This window comes from Sarcophilus harrisii, chromosome 5 (genome assembly GCF_902635505.1).
Source record: "Sarcophilus harrisii chromosome 5, mSarHar1.11, whole genome shotgun sequence".
In the NCBI taxonomy this organism is placed as follows: domain Eukaryota; kingdom Metazoa; phylum Chordata; class Mammalia; order Dasyuromorphia; family Dasyuridae; genus Sarcophilus; species Sarcophilus harrisii.
The window spans coordinates 287,596,912-287,611,570 of NC_045430.1; the positions used below are offsets into that span (position 1 = coordinate 287,596,912).

The following is a 14,659-nucleotide window of genomic DNA, read 5'->3' on the forward strand; positions in this document are numbered from 1 at the left end:
CATGTCTCTGGCCTTTGGGGGGTCTCCATCTCTCTGGCTTTTGGGGGTCCCTGCACAGTGCCCCACATCTCCATCTCTCCCCTCCCACACTTTGCCCAGGGATCCAGCTGGCCTGTTGGCCTTTCTCTTGAGAGCCGCCCTGCTGGGATGGCGGCCATCTTGTCCTCCTCCTTGTCCCCTTGCCCCGTGACCAGGCTGCCGACATTTTCCTGATGGTATTTTTCCTCTGCTTTTCTCAGAGGCCCCTTCTCCTGTGAAAGCTACCGAGCAGAGCCACTCAAGAGGCTGTGGCCATGGCAACGGCCGCCGACCGCTCCGTGCCTCTGCCCCCACGCCCTTCTTTGCAGCAGATTCTTGTTTTCACTGTGAACAAAGCAGGAACTGGGGAGGGTGAACAATGATTCTCCAAATGGGAGAAAACAAAATGGAGACTGGCTAGCGAGTGCAGGGGGGTGGACCGCTGGGCTTCAAACGGCCTTAAGGAAATGCTTTGTAGCAGTAAGTGCTGGGATCAGCCCCAGGGCGCTCAGGCAGAGAGGGGTGAGCCCAGCTGTGAACCCCAATATAGCCCCTTTTCCATGTGAAGTAATGTTATAGGACAGAGTGAAAGAGAAAGCGCAGTTTGCAAGCCAGGGCATAAACAGCAGAGGGGTTTGGGAAATGCCCTAGTGCCGGGCCATTTCCAAAGGCTCCTTCCAAACAGATCCAAAGGATCCCCTAGTTGGGGCTCCCCAGTGTGGGATCTGGGGGAAAGGCATGAGCCTGAGACCCTCGAGGTTGCAGGAGGCCACCACGTTCTGGGGATCAGCTGCTGAAAAGGTGCCTGTTACTACAGGTAGCCCCAGTTGGTTGTATTTTCCAGATAACCAGTGGTCTGGCTGATGGCCAAAGGTTTCTGAAGGAACCAAGTGTCCAGACACTGGCGCTCCTTCCTGTTCCTCTTCTCCCTTGTGCTTCTCAAGGAGGGCAATATTCCCCATGAATAAAAACAAATTATTCCCCAAAGGGAAGCCTTGGATGTCTCTAAAGGTGCTTCTTTAGCCATAATGTGGAAGGACTAACAGGCGGCGTCCTTGTGGAAAGGCTGCTTTTTTAACCATTTGCGGGAGAGAAACTGAAATTGAGAGCTGTTTCCCACAGGCTCCTTATTGAGAAAAGAATGTTGGGTCCAAGCTGCCTTTTACAGTTTCAAGGATTTGAGGCCCAAAATGGTGCTGAAGGAGTGGCTGAAATCTTCCCTTTCTCTGTCCCCTAAAGGGCTATGGTGGAGCCCAGCCCCCAGTTTCTGGTAGTAAAGGTAGGATACATGGTGGAATGGCTCTGGAGCCCTGGACCCCAGATTTGGTTTTCTGACCATTGAGTAACAGGAGCCAATCAAATGCTCTTATAAACACAGGGACATGTCTCCACAATTGGAGGGGAGCCAAGTGGGCTAATGCTCCAATTGAGCTGAGGTTAGGGAGCAAAATGAGGCAAGCCAAGGTGGTGGGGGTGGGAGTTAGTAGAGCTATTGGGGGAAGGAGAACAAATCAAAGAAAGCACTGCCCAACTTTTTCTGATGAGATGAATGATTTTTGAACTGGAAAGGGTCTTGATCCCCAGATCAGTCAAGGGCTAGTAAGAGTCCTTGGCTGCCGGGGGCAAGATCTATCTGTATGACCCAAGTGACCTTCATCCTAGGGTCTGAAAGAGCAGGCAGGGGTGGGGGCTGACCTCCTAGAGTGGAGGAAGAAGAGGGAGCCATTCCAGCCTAGACTAGGGAGGCTGGCTTCCATCCCTGAAAACTCCTAAAATGGATTATTGACGGGATGGTCGCTGCACATCCAGAAAGGGAAGCAGTCATTACTGTGGGCCATGATGGCTTCAGCAAGAAGGGGATGTGTTAGTCCAAGCTTATTTCCATTTTTATTGGGACTGTGGATATGTCCAACTCTTTGTAAAACAATTTGGGATATTTTTAACAAAGATATTGGAGGGATTTGCCATTTCCTTCTGCAGCTCATTTTACAGACGAGAGAACTGAGGCAGACAGGTGAAGTGGCCAGGGTCACACAGATGGGCAGCGTTTGAGGCTGGATCTGACCTCGGGAAGAGGAGTCTCCCTGGCTCTCAACCCCACACACTAGATAGATCTGCTTTGCCAGAATGGCCGAGGGCAATGTGGTCGTTTGACAGAGTATTTCATGCTGATCTTATGATTAAGAGGACTGAGTTAGCTGGCCACACAATTAATATTCAGAACTAGTTGAATGAGTGGACCCAAAGGGTGGCTGGCCATAATGTGGTATCTGTTTGGAAGGAGTTGCATACACACACACACACACACACACACACACACACACACACACACACAGGTCTGGGTGGGGTCCTGTGCTTTTGGGCAGTTTTATCTTGGATGTCATGTTCCTCCCATTTGCAGATGACACACACCTGGGGAGGGGGGATGCTTAGGACACTGGGTAATGGGGAAAGGGTTCAGAAAAACCCCGATGGACTAGAGCAGTGATCGGCCATTCCTCCCGGGGGCAGAGGGACTGACTTTCAGCCACTGCGTCTTTTCTGTGTAAGCTGCCGAGCTGCTTTGAGCCGGGATCCTGTTTCCATGGCAACAGTGCTACCACTCTCGGTGTGTTCATTGGGTTTCTGTAAATTATCAAGTCCGACATGTACATTTTTCTCCTCAAAAACTAGATTTCCCGTTACCCTATCAAGCAGAATTCTTCATAAAGAATATGAATGTGGAGGAGATGCTGGCCAGCGAGGTTCTCGGAGATTTTCTCGGGGCAGTGAAGAATGTCTGGCAGCCAGAGCGTCTGAACGCCATTAACATCACGTCAGCCCTGGACCGCGGAGGACGCGTCCCCCTCCCGATTAACGATATGAAAGAAGGGTAAGCAAAGACCACGTTTTCCTGCGGCGGCGTGTGGATTTCAAAATGGCCGACCTGGTTTTCAGCATTCTCACCCACTTTATCCTAAATAAAAGCTGTTTCCCAAAACTCTTTAGTAAGGTCAAAAAATCCTCTATCAGATGTAACAATAATAACAGTTTTCCACGCTGAAAAGGGGGGTGATGGAGAATCGCCATCTTTTATCTTCCAGTCCCCCTATCTGCAGAATTCTTGTCTTGCCATGCCATCAGAACTGTTGGCTTACCCTCTACTCCCTGGCTAGGAAGGGGCTGCATTTGTTGGGGGGGGGGCAAGTCACTTAGATCTGAACCAGCATCTCGGCCTGTCGTGATCTCTGAAGCCTTTATTCCACGGGTTAGGTAGTTCGTCCTCCATACATCTGAGGAACTCACTGCCTGTGTCTTTGTCTGAGTTGTTGATAAAAGTGGTAAAGAGCATAAAGCCAAGCCCAGACCCCCTGGGGTGCTCCATTGCGGGCCTTCGTGTTGCCAGGGAACAGAAACTCTCCATCCTTTGTGCTTGGTCATTTGGCCAGTCCTGCATCCATTTAACTGATTTCCATTTCCACTTGGCAAGTCTGTACTCCTCCCGCAATCAATAGTTTGTGTTACATGCACTCCCAGCATGAAATCACACGTCCCCCACAGGAGACATCAACTCCTGGACGGGCCGACTTTCTGGGTTCTGTGCCCATGTTGCAGGTTGTCCAAAATCCAATTCTCCAGTCATTGATTGACTAATGGCTTGTGCTGAGCTGAGGGCTAGGGATGGAAGGAAGGGACTGGGGAGGACCCAGGATTGTCCATCCTCTGCCGAGGGGAGCCGGCTCCACTTTGGGAAAGCTCTCCTCAGCAGGGTGTTTATCCAGTTGTGGAGCTGAAACTTGCTTCTCCAAGGCCCTTCACCAACATGGCTCCTAGCACACAGGACTGAAGTTTGAGGAAGGACATGCAAAGCCAGTGGCTCTGCCCTCCTCTGAGCACCCTCTGCCAAGCTGGAGCGGCCTCTCACAGGTTTGCTGGCCACTCTGCTTCAGAGTCCACTTCCCAAGGATGTTTGCTTTCATGTCAGCTTGGGGACAAAAGGGGATCCACTGACTGGGTGTCTCTGTGTGTGTGTCTCAGTCTCCCCCCCTCTCTCTTTGTTTCTCTCGCCTCCTGTCTCTGTCTCTGTCTTTGTTTCTGTCTGTCTCTGAATGTCTGTCTGTCTGTCTGTCTCTCTCTCTCACACACTCACACACAGTCTCTCACACATGTGTTTCTCTCTCACATACAATTTCTTGGTCTGTCTGTCTCTCTTTCTCTCACACACACACTCACACACTCATCTCTCTCACTCCACCCCCACGAGGCGGCACATCCGCAGGATGATATCTCAGCAAGGGACTCTCCTGAACCCCCCCACCATTAGCCAGTCAGTACCTTCCACTGAGCGTCCCAGTGGATTGTCACTCATTCATTTTAGGAGAAAACCTGCTTTGGAGACTGATTTGTTTTGCCCTCATTGGGTTGAGAGCCAGCCCACACCCTAGTCCTATCTCTCTCCCTCTCTCTATCTCTGTTTCTCTCTTTATATCTCTCTCCTCCTGTCTCTACTGTCTCTATATCTCTGTATTTCTCTGTCTCTGTCTCTCACACATAAACACACACACACACACACACACACACACACACACACACACACAGTCTGTTTTTCTCTCTGTCTCACACACATATAATTTCTTGATCTGTCTCTGTCTCTCTCTCACACACACATACTCACACACACACTCACACACTCATCTCCCTCACTCCACCTCCACGAGGCGGTACATCTGCAGGATGACATCTTAGCAAGGTGCTCTCCTAAGGTCCCCCTCCCCCCTGCCTCCATTAGCCAGTCAGTACCTTCCATTGAGGGACCCAGCAGATTGTCACTCATTCATTTTAGGAGAAAACCTGCCTTGGAGACTGATTCGTTGTGCCCTCATTGGGTTGAGAGCCAGCCCACGCCCCAGCCCCGTCTCTCTCTCCCTCTCTCTCTCCAGGGTCTATGTGATGGTCGGTGCCGACGTCCCCTTTTCCTCCTGTTTGCGGGAAGTGGAGAACCCGCAGAATCAGCTGCGATGCAGCCAAGAAATGGAACCGGTTATAACTTGTGATAAAAAGTTCCGAGCTCAGTTTTACATCGATTGGTGCAAGATTTCCCTGGTAAGTATCTCTGCCACTTTGAAGGTGTGAGGGCTCATGGGGGTGAGGGGGAGGCTTGATGGGGCAGCATCGCCCCAACAGATTTGCCGCTGCCCGTATTTCTGTCAATCGCGCCAAGTCTCAGACCCGATTCCTCGCTGGAGGACAAACCCTTCTTGGAGACTCCAAGTCTCTTGAGAGCAGAGGCTGCCTCCTTTGTGCTGGGCACATAGGCCCTAATAAATGCTTCTTGGTTGCTTGGAAACCTGTCTCTTCTCAAGCAGATGCTGGCAGTCGGTTAACAAATATTAGGCACCTACTGCATGCCAGGCACTGTGCTAAGCCGTGGAGACACAGAAACACAGAAAAGTTCCTGCTTTCAAGGAACTTCCTGTGAGTTGGGGCAACCAGCCAATCCTCCTGCACAAACAAGAAAAATCCGGGTAAACTAAGCAGCAGAGGGAGGCTCTGGGCTTCGGGGAGAGCAAGGACAGTCCTGGAGAAGGTGGGACTCCCCACTGACCTTGAGGACTAAGGACAGCTCCTCCCCTGGCTGGGGCACCAGCTTATGTCTGAGAGGCCTGGCTTTTCCTTCAGAGAAGGTCGGGCTGCGCTGGGAGGGAAGGTTCCACTTGGGCTACTTCACCCCAAGGCCCAGTCCTGGAGGCTGGAATCCTGGCTTTGCCGTTTCCTCCCCGTGGGATGCCCTTCCCCTCTCTGGGAGCTTCCCTGCCCTCCCAGTGAGTGATCTCTGCGAACTTGACAGTCCCGCCAGCTAAAAGCTCACAGTCCTGCGCTGTTAAGTTAGTCCGATGCCCATTTGGGAGGCGCTTCCTGTGGATGCCAAGTCCTGGGCCCGCAAAAACCGGCGCAGAGGCTGCCCTGGCCTGGGAAGCTTCCATTCTGCCCAGCGAGAAGGCTAGAAGGCTAATCCTCCCCCATGGGAGCAGAGCGTTCAGTCATCCCACATCCCCACATTTCTCCAGTGTCTGCTGAGTGCCCAGCACTGTGCCAGGTAGTGGAGCTACCAAGACAAAAGAGCCCTCCCAAGAATTGGATTTAAAGGTGTCCAGCAGCTTTCTGTCTTAGTGGCTTCAAACCTGGTTCCCACAGGGGCTTGCTGCCTTGGGACGTCCCTGGGGCGGCTTGCAGTCTCAGTGACAGTCTGAGCCGGCTCCCTCACGTCCCATTCCAGTAATCCCCATTTTCCAGTAACCCCCATTCAGGCGGGTGACAAATGTGGGGGACACATCAGTGTTTTCATCTGGTCAGTCCTGGCCCCAGTCCCTCAAACTCAATGCCCCCAGTTCTTTCTGAGCTGAAAATCTTTAGCTAGGGTGCCTGGAGGCCATCATACGAGGGATGGTGCTGGCTCTGGGACCAAGGAAATCAGGGCTTAAATTCTGGGGGAGCAGGAGCATGGGGGAGCATCCTTTGTGTACAGTGAGCTCTCTGGGGGCCTTCTGCCTGGGCCCAGCGTCTTTGTGGAGAGGACGCCCAAGGGGCACGCGCTGGTGAGCTGGCCCCTTGCAGCTGCAGGTTGGGAATCCCACAGTCAGAGCTGGGGGAAGGGGGAAGCTGGTGCTGGTCCACATGCTTCTGTGGCATAGGTGGACACCTCTCTTTGTCATCTGGGACTCACCAGAGTTCCGGGTCTTGCTACAAGTGGACAGAGGCTCTTTTCCTGGGATTCCTGGTTGCCTTGTCTGCTGTCTCTGGATAACTGGGAGCTGGTGGTGGCCAGACGAACCAGTGCGCAGGACTCTGGGCTTAGAGCCCTTATAGTTGTGTGCCTGTGGGCACAGCCTTTCCCATTTCCCCATGAGTGCAGCTGGTTGTGCTCGGGCTCCAGGATACAGCGCGGCCCAGCCCTTGGCCCGCGGCTCCCGTGGCTCTCTGCGGCTAATCCGGTGTCACCATTTTTCTCTCACTGCAGGTTGACAAAACCAAGCAGGTGTCCACGTACCCGGAGGTGGTGTGCGGGGAAGGCATCCTGCCTGACGGGGGCGAGTACCGGCCTCCCCCAGACTCGCTGAAGAGCAGAGATTACTACTCGGACTTCCTCATCACGCTGGCCGTGCCCTCGGCCGTGGCCCTGGTGCTCTTTCTGGTGCTTGCCTACATCATGTGCTGCCGCCGGGAAGGCGTGTGAGTACTCCGGCCTCCTGCTCGGGAAGAGTGGGCCGGCTCCTCCACTCACCACAGCCAGCTCCCGCTCCCGAGGAGCTCCCGGGCCGCAGACTTCTCCCCAAACCGGCGGAAACCGTGGTTTCCTCTCACCCGTGTCCCCTCACCGTAGACCCTCCTCAGTGCACCTAGGATTCAGATCACATTGCGCAGTCCCAGGCAGCGAGACAGCCCCTCCAGAGCCAGCTAGGGCCCAAGGATGTTCCCGCTCTGACTTGGGCGTGGACGGAAAGGCAGTGGCCGCGTGGGAGTGGTCCCGAGGCCGGAGACTCTGTGCGGCCGGACGCTCCGCGCGGCCTCTGTCACCCTGGACGCTCTGCGCGGCCTCTGCCGGCCTGGCGGGAGCCGGAGGTTAGAGCGGTAACAGGCTTGGAGTCGTGGGTCCCACGCGGCCGCAGGCCGAGGTAGCAGGCAGGGAGCCAGCGAGCAGCGCCGCCCGCCCTCCATCGTCCACGTCACCCAGTTCCATCCCATCTCCGCCTTTCTTGGTTGCAGGCCGCAGCTTCTTGTTTTCCATGTGCGTCTCTCATCAGTCCCGGCTCTGTGTGCGCCCTCTGCGGCCTCTCCACCTCACGCTCGACCACCATCAGCACATAGTTCTGATGTTCCCGATATCAATGCTATGATTTAATTCATACATTTTGTTTTGTTTCTAGGGAAAAGAGAAACATGTACACCCCAGAGTAAGTGTCTTCTTTCCTGCTGTTTTTGTTCCCATTGACCTCCATCTCTCCGTAGTCCTCCACGCTTCATCCATGTGTGTCAGGCGCTTGTTCCATAGTTTATTCCAACTGCCAGAGCTGCTTTGTTAACTAGACAGACCTTGGAGGGGCAGGAGAACCAGGCCCAAAAGAACTCCAGGCAGGCGCCCCCCTTTCCAGCGCAGACTTTCAGAAAGAGTGGAGCGAGGGCAGCCCCCGAGTGCAGAGATCTCCCCTAGACCTCCAGCCAGAGCTCTCCCGCCCCGACTTTCTGCGCATCCGGGAGATGCCCCCAGGAAGGAAGGGTCTGTGTAAAAAAACGGGAGAGAGCGGCAGAGTGCCCCAGAGCACAAGGCCCGCGCTCTCGGCAGGGAGATTTCCGCCAGCGCCGCTCTGCAGTTTAGTTTGCCGCAAGGATCCTGGATCTCGAGATTAGCCAAATGACTATTTCAAGCTCCTTCCCTACACTCTTTGCTAAATATGTTTCCTGTTTCAGAGGTAGTCTAGCAAGCCTGAAATGCAATAATCTCTGTTCTGATTTCTATAACTTTTCAGGCCTTCCTGTCCGGAGGAGCCCGTGACTCTTAATGATTCTTTCTTTCTTCTGACCTAGCATCCAACTGGTTCATCACAGCGCTATCCAGAAATCCACAAAGGAGCTGCGGGACATGTCCAAGAACCGGGAAATCGCTTGGCCCCTGTCCACACTGCCCGTGTTCCACCCGGTCACTGGGGAGATCGTCCCCCCGCTGCACGCGGACAGCTACGACAACACCAGCATGCCCCTGATGCAAGCCCAGTCGTAAGTAGCAGCGCTGTTGGCTGGGAGTGCCCAGGTTCTGCCCCAGAGCCGCTGGGAAAGTTTCAGAACACGGGCAGGTGTCTGAAGGAGCTTGGTGTGGGATGGGGCCTGATTACAGGCTGGGCCACGGTCCAGCCGGGTGCTCTGAGCCCAAGGCCAGTCACATCTGCCCAGGATTCAGTGCGTGGAGCTGAGCTGGAGGGACCCCAGAGAGGCTGGAGCCAACCCTCCGAGCCTCTGCATCTCAGTGATTCTCCCTTTAGCTTCAGCTTTTTAAGGGGAATTTCCCACCATGCGTGAGCAATGGGATGCTGCTGCTTCTCTGCCCACCTTCTCCCCAGCCCCGCCTCTGCCATCAGCGGCCTGCCCCAGTCTCCATCGGCCCCTGGCCAGGAGCCGGCCGCGGCCATTTCCTTGTTCATCCTCGTTTCCTTCTCTGGTTTCCCTCTTGGCAAGCGCTCCAATGCCCTCTTTTGCAGAATTCCCTTTCTTCTCTCATCTGCCCCTTTCTCAGATCAGGAGCATTGGGCTTTCCTCAAACCTGGGTTGGGGAGGGGTGACTTTCCCCAGTCCCAGCCTCCCCAGAGCTGGCGGGGAGCGGTGGCCCCATCCCTTGGGCCCAAGCGGGCTCTTGCCCAGACCGACCTTGCTCGCTGCCCTGCTCCCTGAGTGGTGGATCTCGGCCTCTTGGGTGCCGGCTCGCCAGCTACGGTTTCCATGTCTGTGGAACCCAGTGTGATGTCTGAGAACATCTCTGTGAATGGCCTTTAGCCTTCAAACTCCCTGGGCCTGAAAACGGCATGCTGAATTCAAGCTTCTTGCTCCAGGCCTAGGATCCCCCTTAATCAGGCAGAAGATGCTGCAACAACCATTTCTCACTTTTCTGTACATGATTTCCAGAAACTGTCCACAAGGAAATCGCATTTTCCCATTGAGACACTGTGGCAGGTTAGGGTCCGGTTCTTGACCAAGAACTTGCTCTCCCAGAGGCAGAGCTTGAGCAGTGCTGGGCCGTAGAGCAGAGACCCCTGTGGGAGCCCCTGCCAGCCCTGGAAATCACGGCAAAGGGGCCAAGACTTGACGCTTTTGAGCTGGGGAGGATTTCAGAGGCTCGTTTCATTTCCTCATTTTTATGTTGGCAAACCAAGAGTTGGTTAGTCGCCCCGGGTCATCAGACTGGCCAGTGGCAGGGCAGGGGTTGGCACTCCCATCGCCTACGGCTTCTCAGTCCCGCGCCATCCCTCCCTTCCTTCCTACCCCAAGATGTGGCTGGGCTGTGCCCTACTGTCCCCAGGAGTTGGAGCCACACAGATTTCGGGCAGTGTGACAGAGCCGGGGTCCCTGGGCCTGGAGCCCAAGCAAAGTTTGCCCTTGGAACAGGGCTGTGCCTTAGGTGAACAGAGCTAAGCTATGAACTTGACCCCTCAACTCCTCAGAGCCTGAGGTGGGGCACGGTGTGTGTTGGGGATGGATACGCCCCCCGACATGGGGGGAGGAAGCAAGTTGTATGATGTGAGCACTCCTTTGTTTGAAGAGAAAGCGGGCACTGGATGTCCAGGGAGTGCTCATTGGGGTGGAAAGCACAGGGCTTGCTCCGTGGGAGATGGAAGGCCGACCCATGGTCCATCACCACACCAACCATGGCCACGATCTCGTATTGTTCCTGCTTGCCGTCTCAGACTCTGAACATGCGAGTGGGCAGGCCGGATCCTTCCTGGACTCGCTCTTCCAGGGCAGGAGGCAGTTACCTCTTCCCTGAATCTCTTCCAAGTCCCCTTTTTGACAAATGGTCCCTGCAGAGCCTTCTCATTTGGAAGGCTTCACACTTAGCGGGGAGGGGCTCCCTTGTTGAGCTGCTCTTCTTGGCGTGGCTCCTTTCTCCTCCGGTACTCTTCACCAAGTGCAGGAAATCACAAAGGCTTACCTGGAATAGCAGAGGGATTAAGGGGTCCCTCTTTGGCCTGGAGAGCCGTGGCTCTGGCCAGCGTGGCTCCTGCTGAAGAAACTGGGCAAAGGGAAGGCTGTAGCTGTAAGGGCGTGAGGGTGGTAGCTGGGAGGAACATCGAGGGAAGTTATCCTCAAATGGCTGTCTCGCTCAGGGTCCTTCCCATGATACCGTAGCAGCAGATGCCCGGGCCTGCCGCGCTTTGTGTGCACGTGGGGGCTGGTGCCAGGAGTGGGAGGTTGGATGTACTTAAGGAGGGGGAGGCTGCCCACAATGACAAGGTCTTGTGGATGCTTAGCAGTCGAATCTGCCACGCGCCAGCCTCCCGGGAATAGTACGGGCTTGTGATACGTGTCTGAAAAGGCAGTTTTGCCCACTCTTTTGCCAACAGCAGGTAGATAAGGAAGCTTAAATATTCTGTGCGTCATGTCTACTTGATGAGTAAAGTTTTACTTTTCTTGATAGACATGGTTTGTTCTGGGTGGTCATTACCCAATGAGTTCTTGATCACTTTTGTGTCATGGATTGTCCGTCTAGCAAATTCCCCAGACTCTCTCAGAATCCTGTTCTTAAACACTTACCCTATCGGATCACAAAGGAAAACCAACTGCATTGAGATAAATGCGCTTTTGGCTCCCCAGTTCCGCAGACCCTGAAGTCTATTTGTGACTCAGGGTGAGGCTCCTGAGTTCTGGTTCTCTGGAATAAAGGAGAAAACAGCTCCTAGAAAAGCCAGTGGCAGAGCAGCAGAACACTGTGGGGCCATTTGGGAAAATCTAGGCCCCGAGACCGAGGATTCCCCTTCCCTCCCCCTCGCCCTTTTTTGCCCAAATCTAAATCTTTGCAGGGTCCCAGCACAGGAGGCTGACTGGGATGAGCCCGTATGTGATGGCCGCCGACCCTCATGGCGACTGCTCCTTGGACAGTGGCCGGGACTGGAGCCTGCGTGATCACGGGGGGAGGGGGCCGTTCTGTTGTTTCATTTGTGTCTGAGCCTCCCTGACCTCGTGGGGGTTTTCTTGGCAAAGATACTGGAGACCTTGGCCACTCCCTTCTCCGGCTCATGTTATCGATGGGCAAACAGGGTGAGGTGACTTGTGCAGGTTTAGGACTTGTGAGATGAGATTTGAACCCGGGAAGAAGCGTCTCCCTGGCTCCAGTCCCTGCACTCTGTGCCCTGTGCTGCCCCCAGCCCCCAGCCAGGGGTGAAGAGGAGCCTAAATGCCCACTGCACCTGGTCTGGAGGGGGAGACCATGCTGCGGTGCTCTCCCCCTCCTCCTCCCCTCCCATTCAAACCCCGCTGCTGCCTCTGTAAGGCACAACCTCTGGTTTTACCTGCCCCCAAAACTTGGCTCTCCCTCCCCCCACATTCTCTCTTCCTCCTCCCTCCTACAAGCTCTCCTCCTCCTCCTCCCCCTCTCACATACTCTCCTCCTCCCCCTCCCCTACCCCACAGGTTCTCCCCCTCCCCCTCCCCTTCCCCCATGCTCTCCTCCCCCTCCCCCTCCCCCATGCTCTCCTCCCCCTCCCCCTGTTGGGTTCCTTTTCAGCGGAAGCTCCTTGAGGGCAGGGCTGACTCCCTTTCTGCCTGGGTGTCCCGGGCTCAGCCAGCGCTTACTAAGTGTTCGCCGCAAGCCTCGGGCTGGGGAGGAAAGGAGGAAGAGCCACCCACCTGCTCTGCCACTGGGCTGTGCCCCAGGACCGTTAAGCAAGGAACCCAGCTGCCTTCCTTGCTCTGCAAATCATCTGCACCCTTTTTGCTCAAAAGTTCTCATTGTTTTTAGGAACCTGCCACCCCAGACTCAGATCCCACAGCAGCAGGCGGCCGGTGAGTACCCCGGAGCCGCGGGCGCCGCCAGTGCCTGCGGGCCTCATGCCGGGGACGCACGGGGGAATCAGTCCGGGGGATCAGTCCAGGGAGGTCGGGGGGTCGGTCCAGGGGGTCCGTGGGGGATCGGTCCCAGGGGGGTCCGTGGGGATCGGTCCCTGGGGCGGATGGTGCGGATCAGGGCTGAGGGGACGGCAGGGAGGGCGCCTCGGCTTCCAGGCCGCTGCTAACCGAGGAGATGAAACCGTGACTGGGGGCGGCCGCGCGCCAAGGTCCTGCCCTGGTTATGGGCGCCAGGTCCCAGAGCGCGCTGCCGCGGGGCAGCTGCTGGGGACACCCGGGGGCCCTTCAGGAGAGGGCGCTGCCCTGAGAGGGGCTCACAAGGCTGGGCGTGGGAGGGTGGCCCGGCTCTTCCTCCTGTCCGGCCCCCCCAGTCCTTTATCCCTGGGCAGCCCCTTCTCACGGCGGGGGGTTTCCTCTGGTAGCTCCCGGCTTTCCTCCTCCTTGGCAGTTGCTGGTGGGCACTGCCTTTGCTGAAGCCCCACCTGGCTGCCCAGGCTGGGTCCCCCCCCTCCGGGACTGGCCCGTTCCCTAAGCCACGTCGCCCCCTCCCCATCTGGGTCAGTCTCCCCTCCCCTTCCCCCCCGCCCCGTTCCTAAGCCATGCGCCCCTGGCCGCTGGTCAGAGTCTCCCCACCCCTTCCCCCCGCCCCGTTCCCTAAGCCATGGCGCCCCCTGGCCGCCGGGTCAGAGTCTCCCCTCCTCCCCCCGCCTCATTCCCTAAGCCACGTCGCCCCCTCCCCATCTGGGGCAGAGTCTCCCCTCCCCTTCCCCCCCGCCCCGTTCCCTAAGCCATGGCGCCCCCTGGCCGCCGGGTCAGAGACCAGTTGGCCCCGGGCTGGCGGAAGGGCCGCCCTGGGGCCCAGGCGTTGGCCCCGACAGAAGCCAATTAAGGAAATGCGCCGGTTTCCATGTTTGGTGTTTTTATTTAAAACCATCTTCTCTGTTCCTGCTTTCGGGGCTTTAAGGAGAGTTCCGTATGACAACTTTTCAAAGATTTGAGGCAAGTATCATGAAATCCTTGTCCAGGTTTTGGCCCAAAGGGCGAGAACCTTGTGCCCTCCCAGGCAGGCTGCTCCCCCCTCCCCCCTATGTGGACCGCTACTTTTCAGGTAAATGTCCCCAGCAGGGGGAGCCAGAGCGACCATCAGGCGCCCCCCTGTGGCGGCTTCCCTCAGATTCTTTCTGTTGGGAGGAGGGAATGGGGGAGGGGCCATCACTCCAGCGTCACGTGTCCAGACTGCATTTTAAAGAAATGACATACTTTGTCCCTGCGAGGGAGGGGGAGGGCGGTCGTCCCCATTTCACAGATGAGGAAACTGAGTCTTGGAACTCTTAATGCGAGGTCCCCAAGGTTGGGCCCAGCCCGCGTCCTCCAGGGTGACTCGCTCCCGTGGGACGGTTTAGACGCCTCGGGAGCATCTCGAGAAAAGACAGCAGCAAGTGGGGGGGGGGGGGGGGGGCGCGCGGGGGGGGGAGGGGGCGGGGGGGGGGGGCCTGGGGGGGGCCCAGCCCCCATCGCCTCGGCCCCTTTTGGAGCTGCGAGCCCGGGTGGGGATGGGAAAGGCGGCTCTTCCCCGCTCCGCCGCTGTGGGTCCTTCAGCAGACACGGTGTTCTCGGGCAGCAGAAGGGAGGAAGAGGGGAGGAGAGCTCCAGGGGCACGGCCCCTTCCGTGCGCCGGGCCAGTGGGCAGGCAGGTACAGCTGAGGAAACTGAGGCAGAGATAGGCGGCCCACCTGCCTCTGCGGGGAGGGGACTGTGGGCTCTGCTCAAAGCCCGAGCATCCGGGGAAGATGCCTAGGCCCCCCCTTCTCCCCCCAGCACAAAGATGCCCGTTCTCCGATCCCTCCCATCTGGCCGCCAGTTTTCTTTAGGAAACGTCCTGCAGAGCCCAGTTTGGGCCCCAGCCCCGAGTCCGGCTTCCCGGGCCGGCCAGGTCGCCGGCCGGCCCCCCCCCCCCCCCCCCCCCCCCCCCTCTGGCCCCCCGGCCCGCCCCCGCCCTCCCCGTCTGGCCCCCCGGCCCGCCCCCGCCCTCCCCCTTCTGGCCCCCCGGCCC

General features: G+C 56.9%; 1 protein-coding gene across 5 annotated transcripts in view; it reads left to right on the forward strand.

Moving 5' to 3' along the window:
• Window positions 1-14,659, forward strand: part of SGCE (sarcoglycan epsilon) — a 57,321-nt gene that overhangs the window by 40,740 nt on the left and 1,922 nt on the right. For 3 of the 5 annotated variants that reach the window (XM_031940770.1, XM_031940774.1, XM_031940773.1), the window contains 7 exons: window positions 2,692-2,890; window positions 4,938-5,100; window positions 7,016-7,227; window positions 7,923-7,949; window positions 8,581-8,769; window positions 12,500-12,543; window positions 13,571-13,605. In XM_031940770.1, the coding sequence (XP_031796630.1) occupies window positions 2,692-2,890; window positions 4,938-5,100; window positions 7,016-7,227; window positions 7,923-7,949; window positions 8,581-8,769; window positions 12,500-12,543; window positions 13,571-13,605 (869 nt within the window). The remainder of the gene's footprint in view (window positions 1-2,691; window positions 2,891-4,937; window positions 5,101-7,015; window positions 7,228-7,922; window positions 7,950-8,580; window positions 8,770-12,499; window positions 12,544-13,570; window positions 13,606-14,659) is intronic. The other 2 variants (XM_031940771.1, XM_031940772.1) reach the window with 2 other exon arrangements.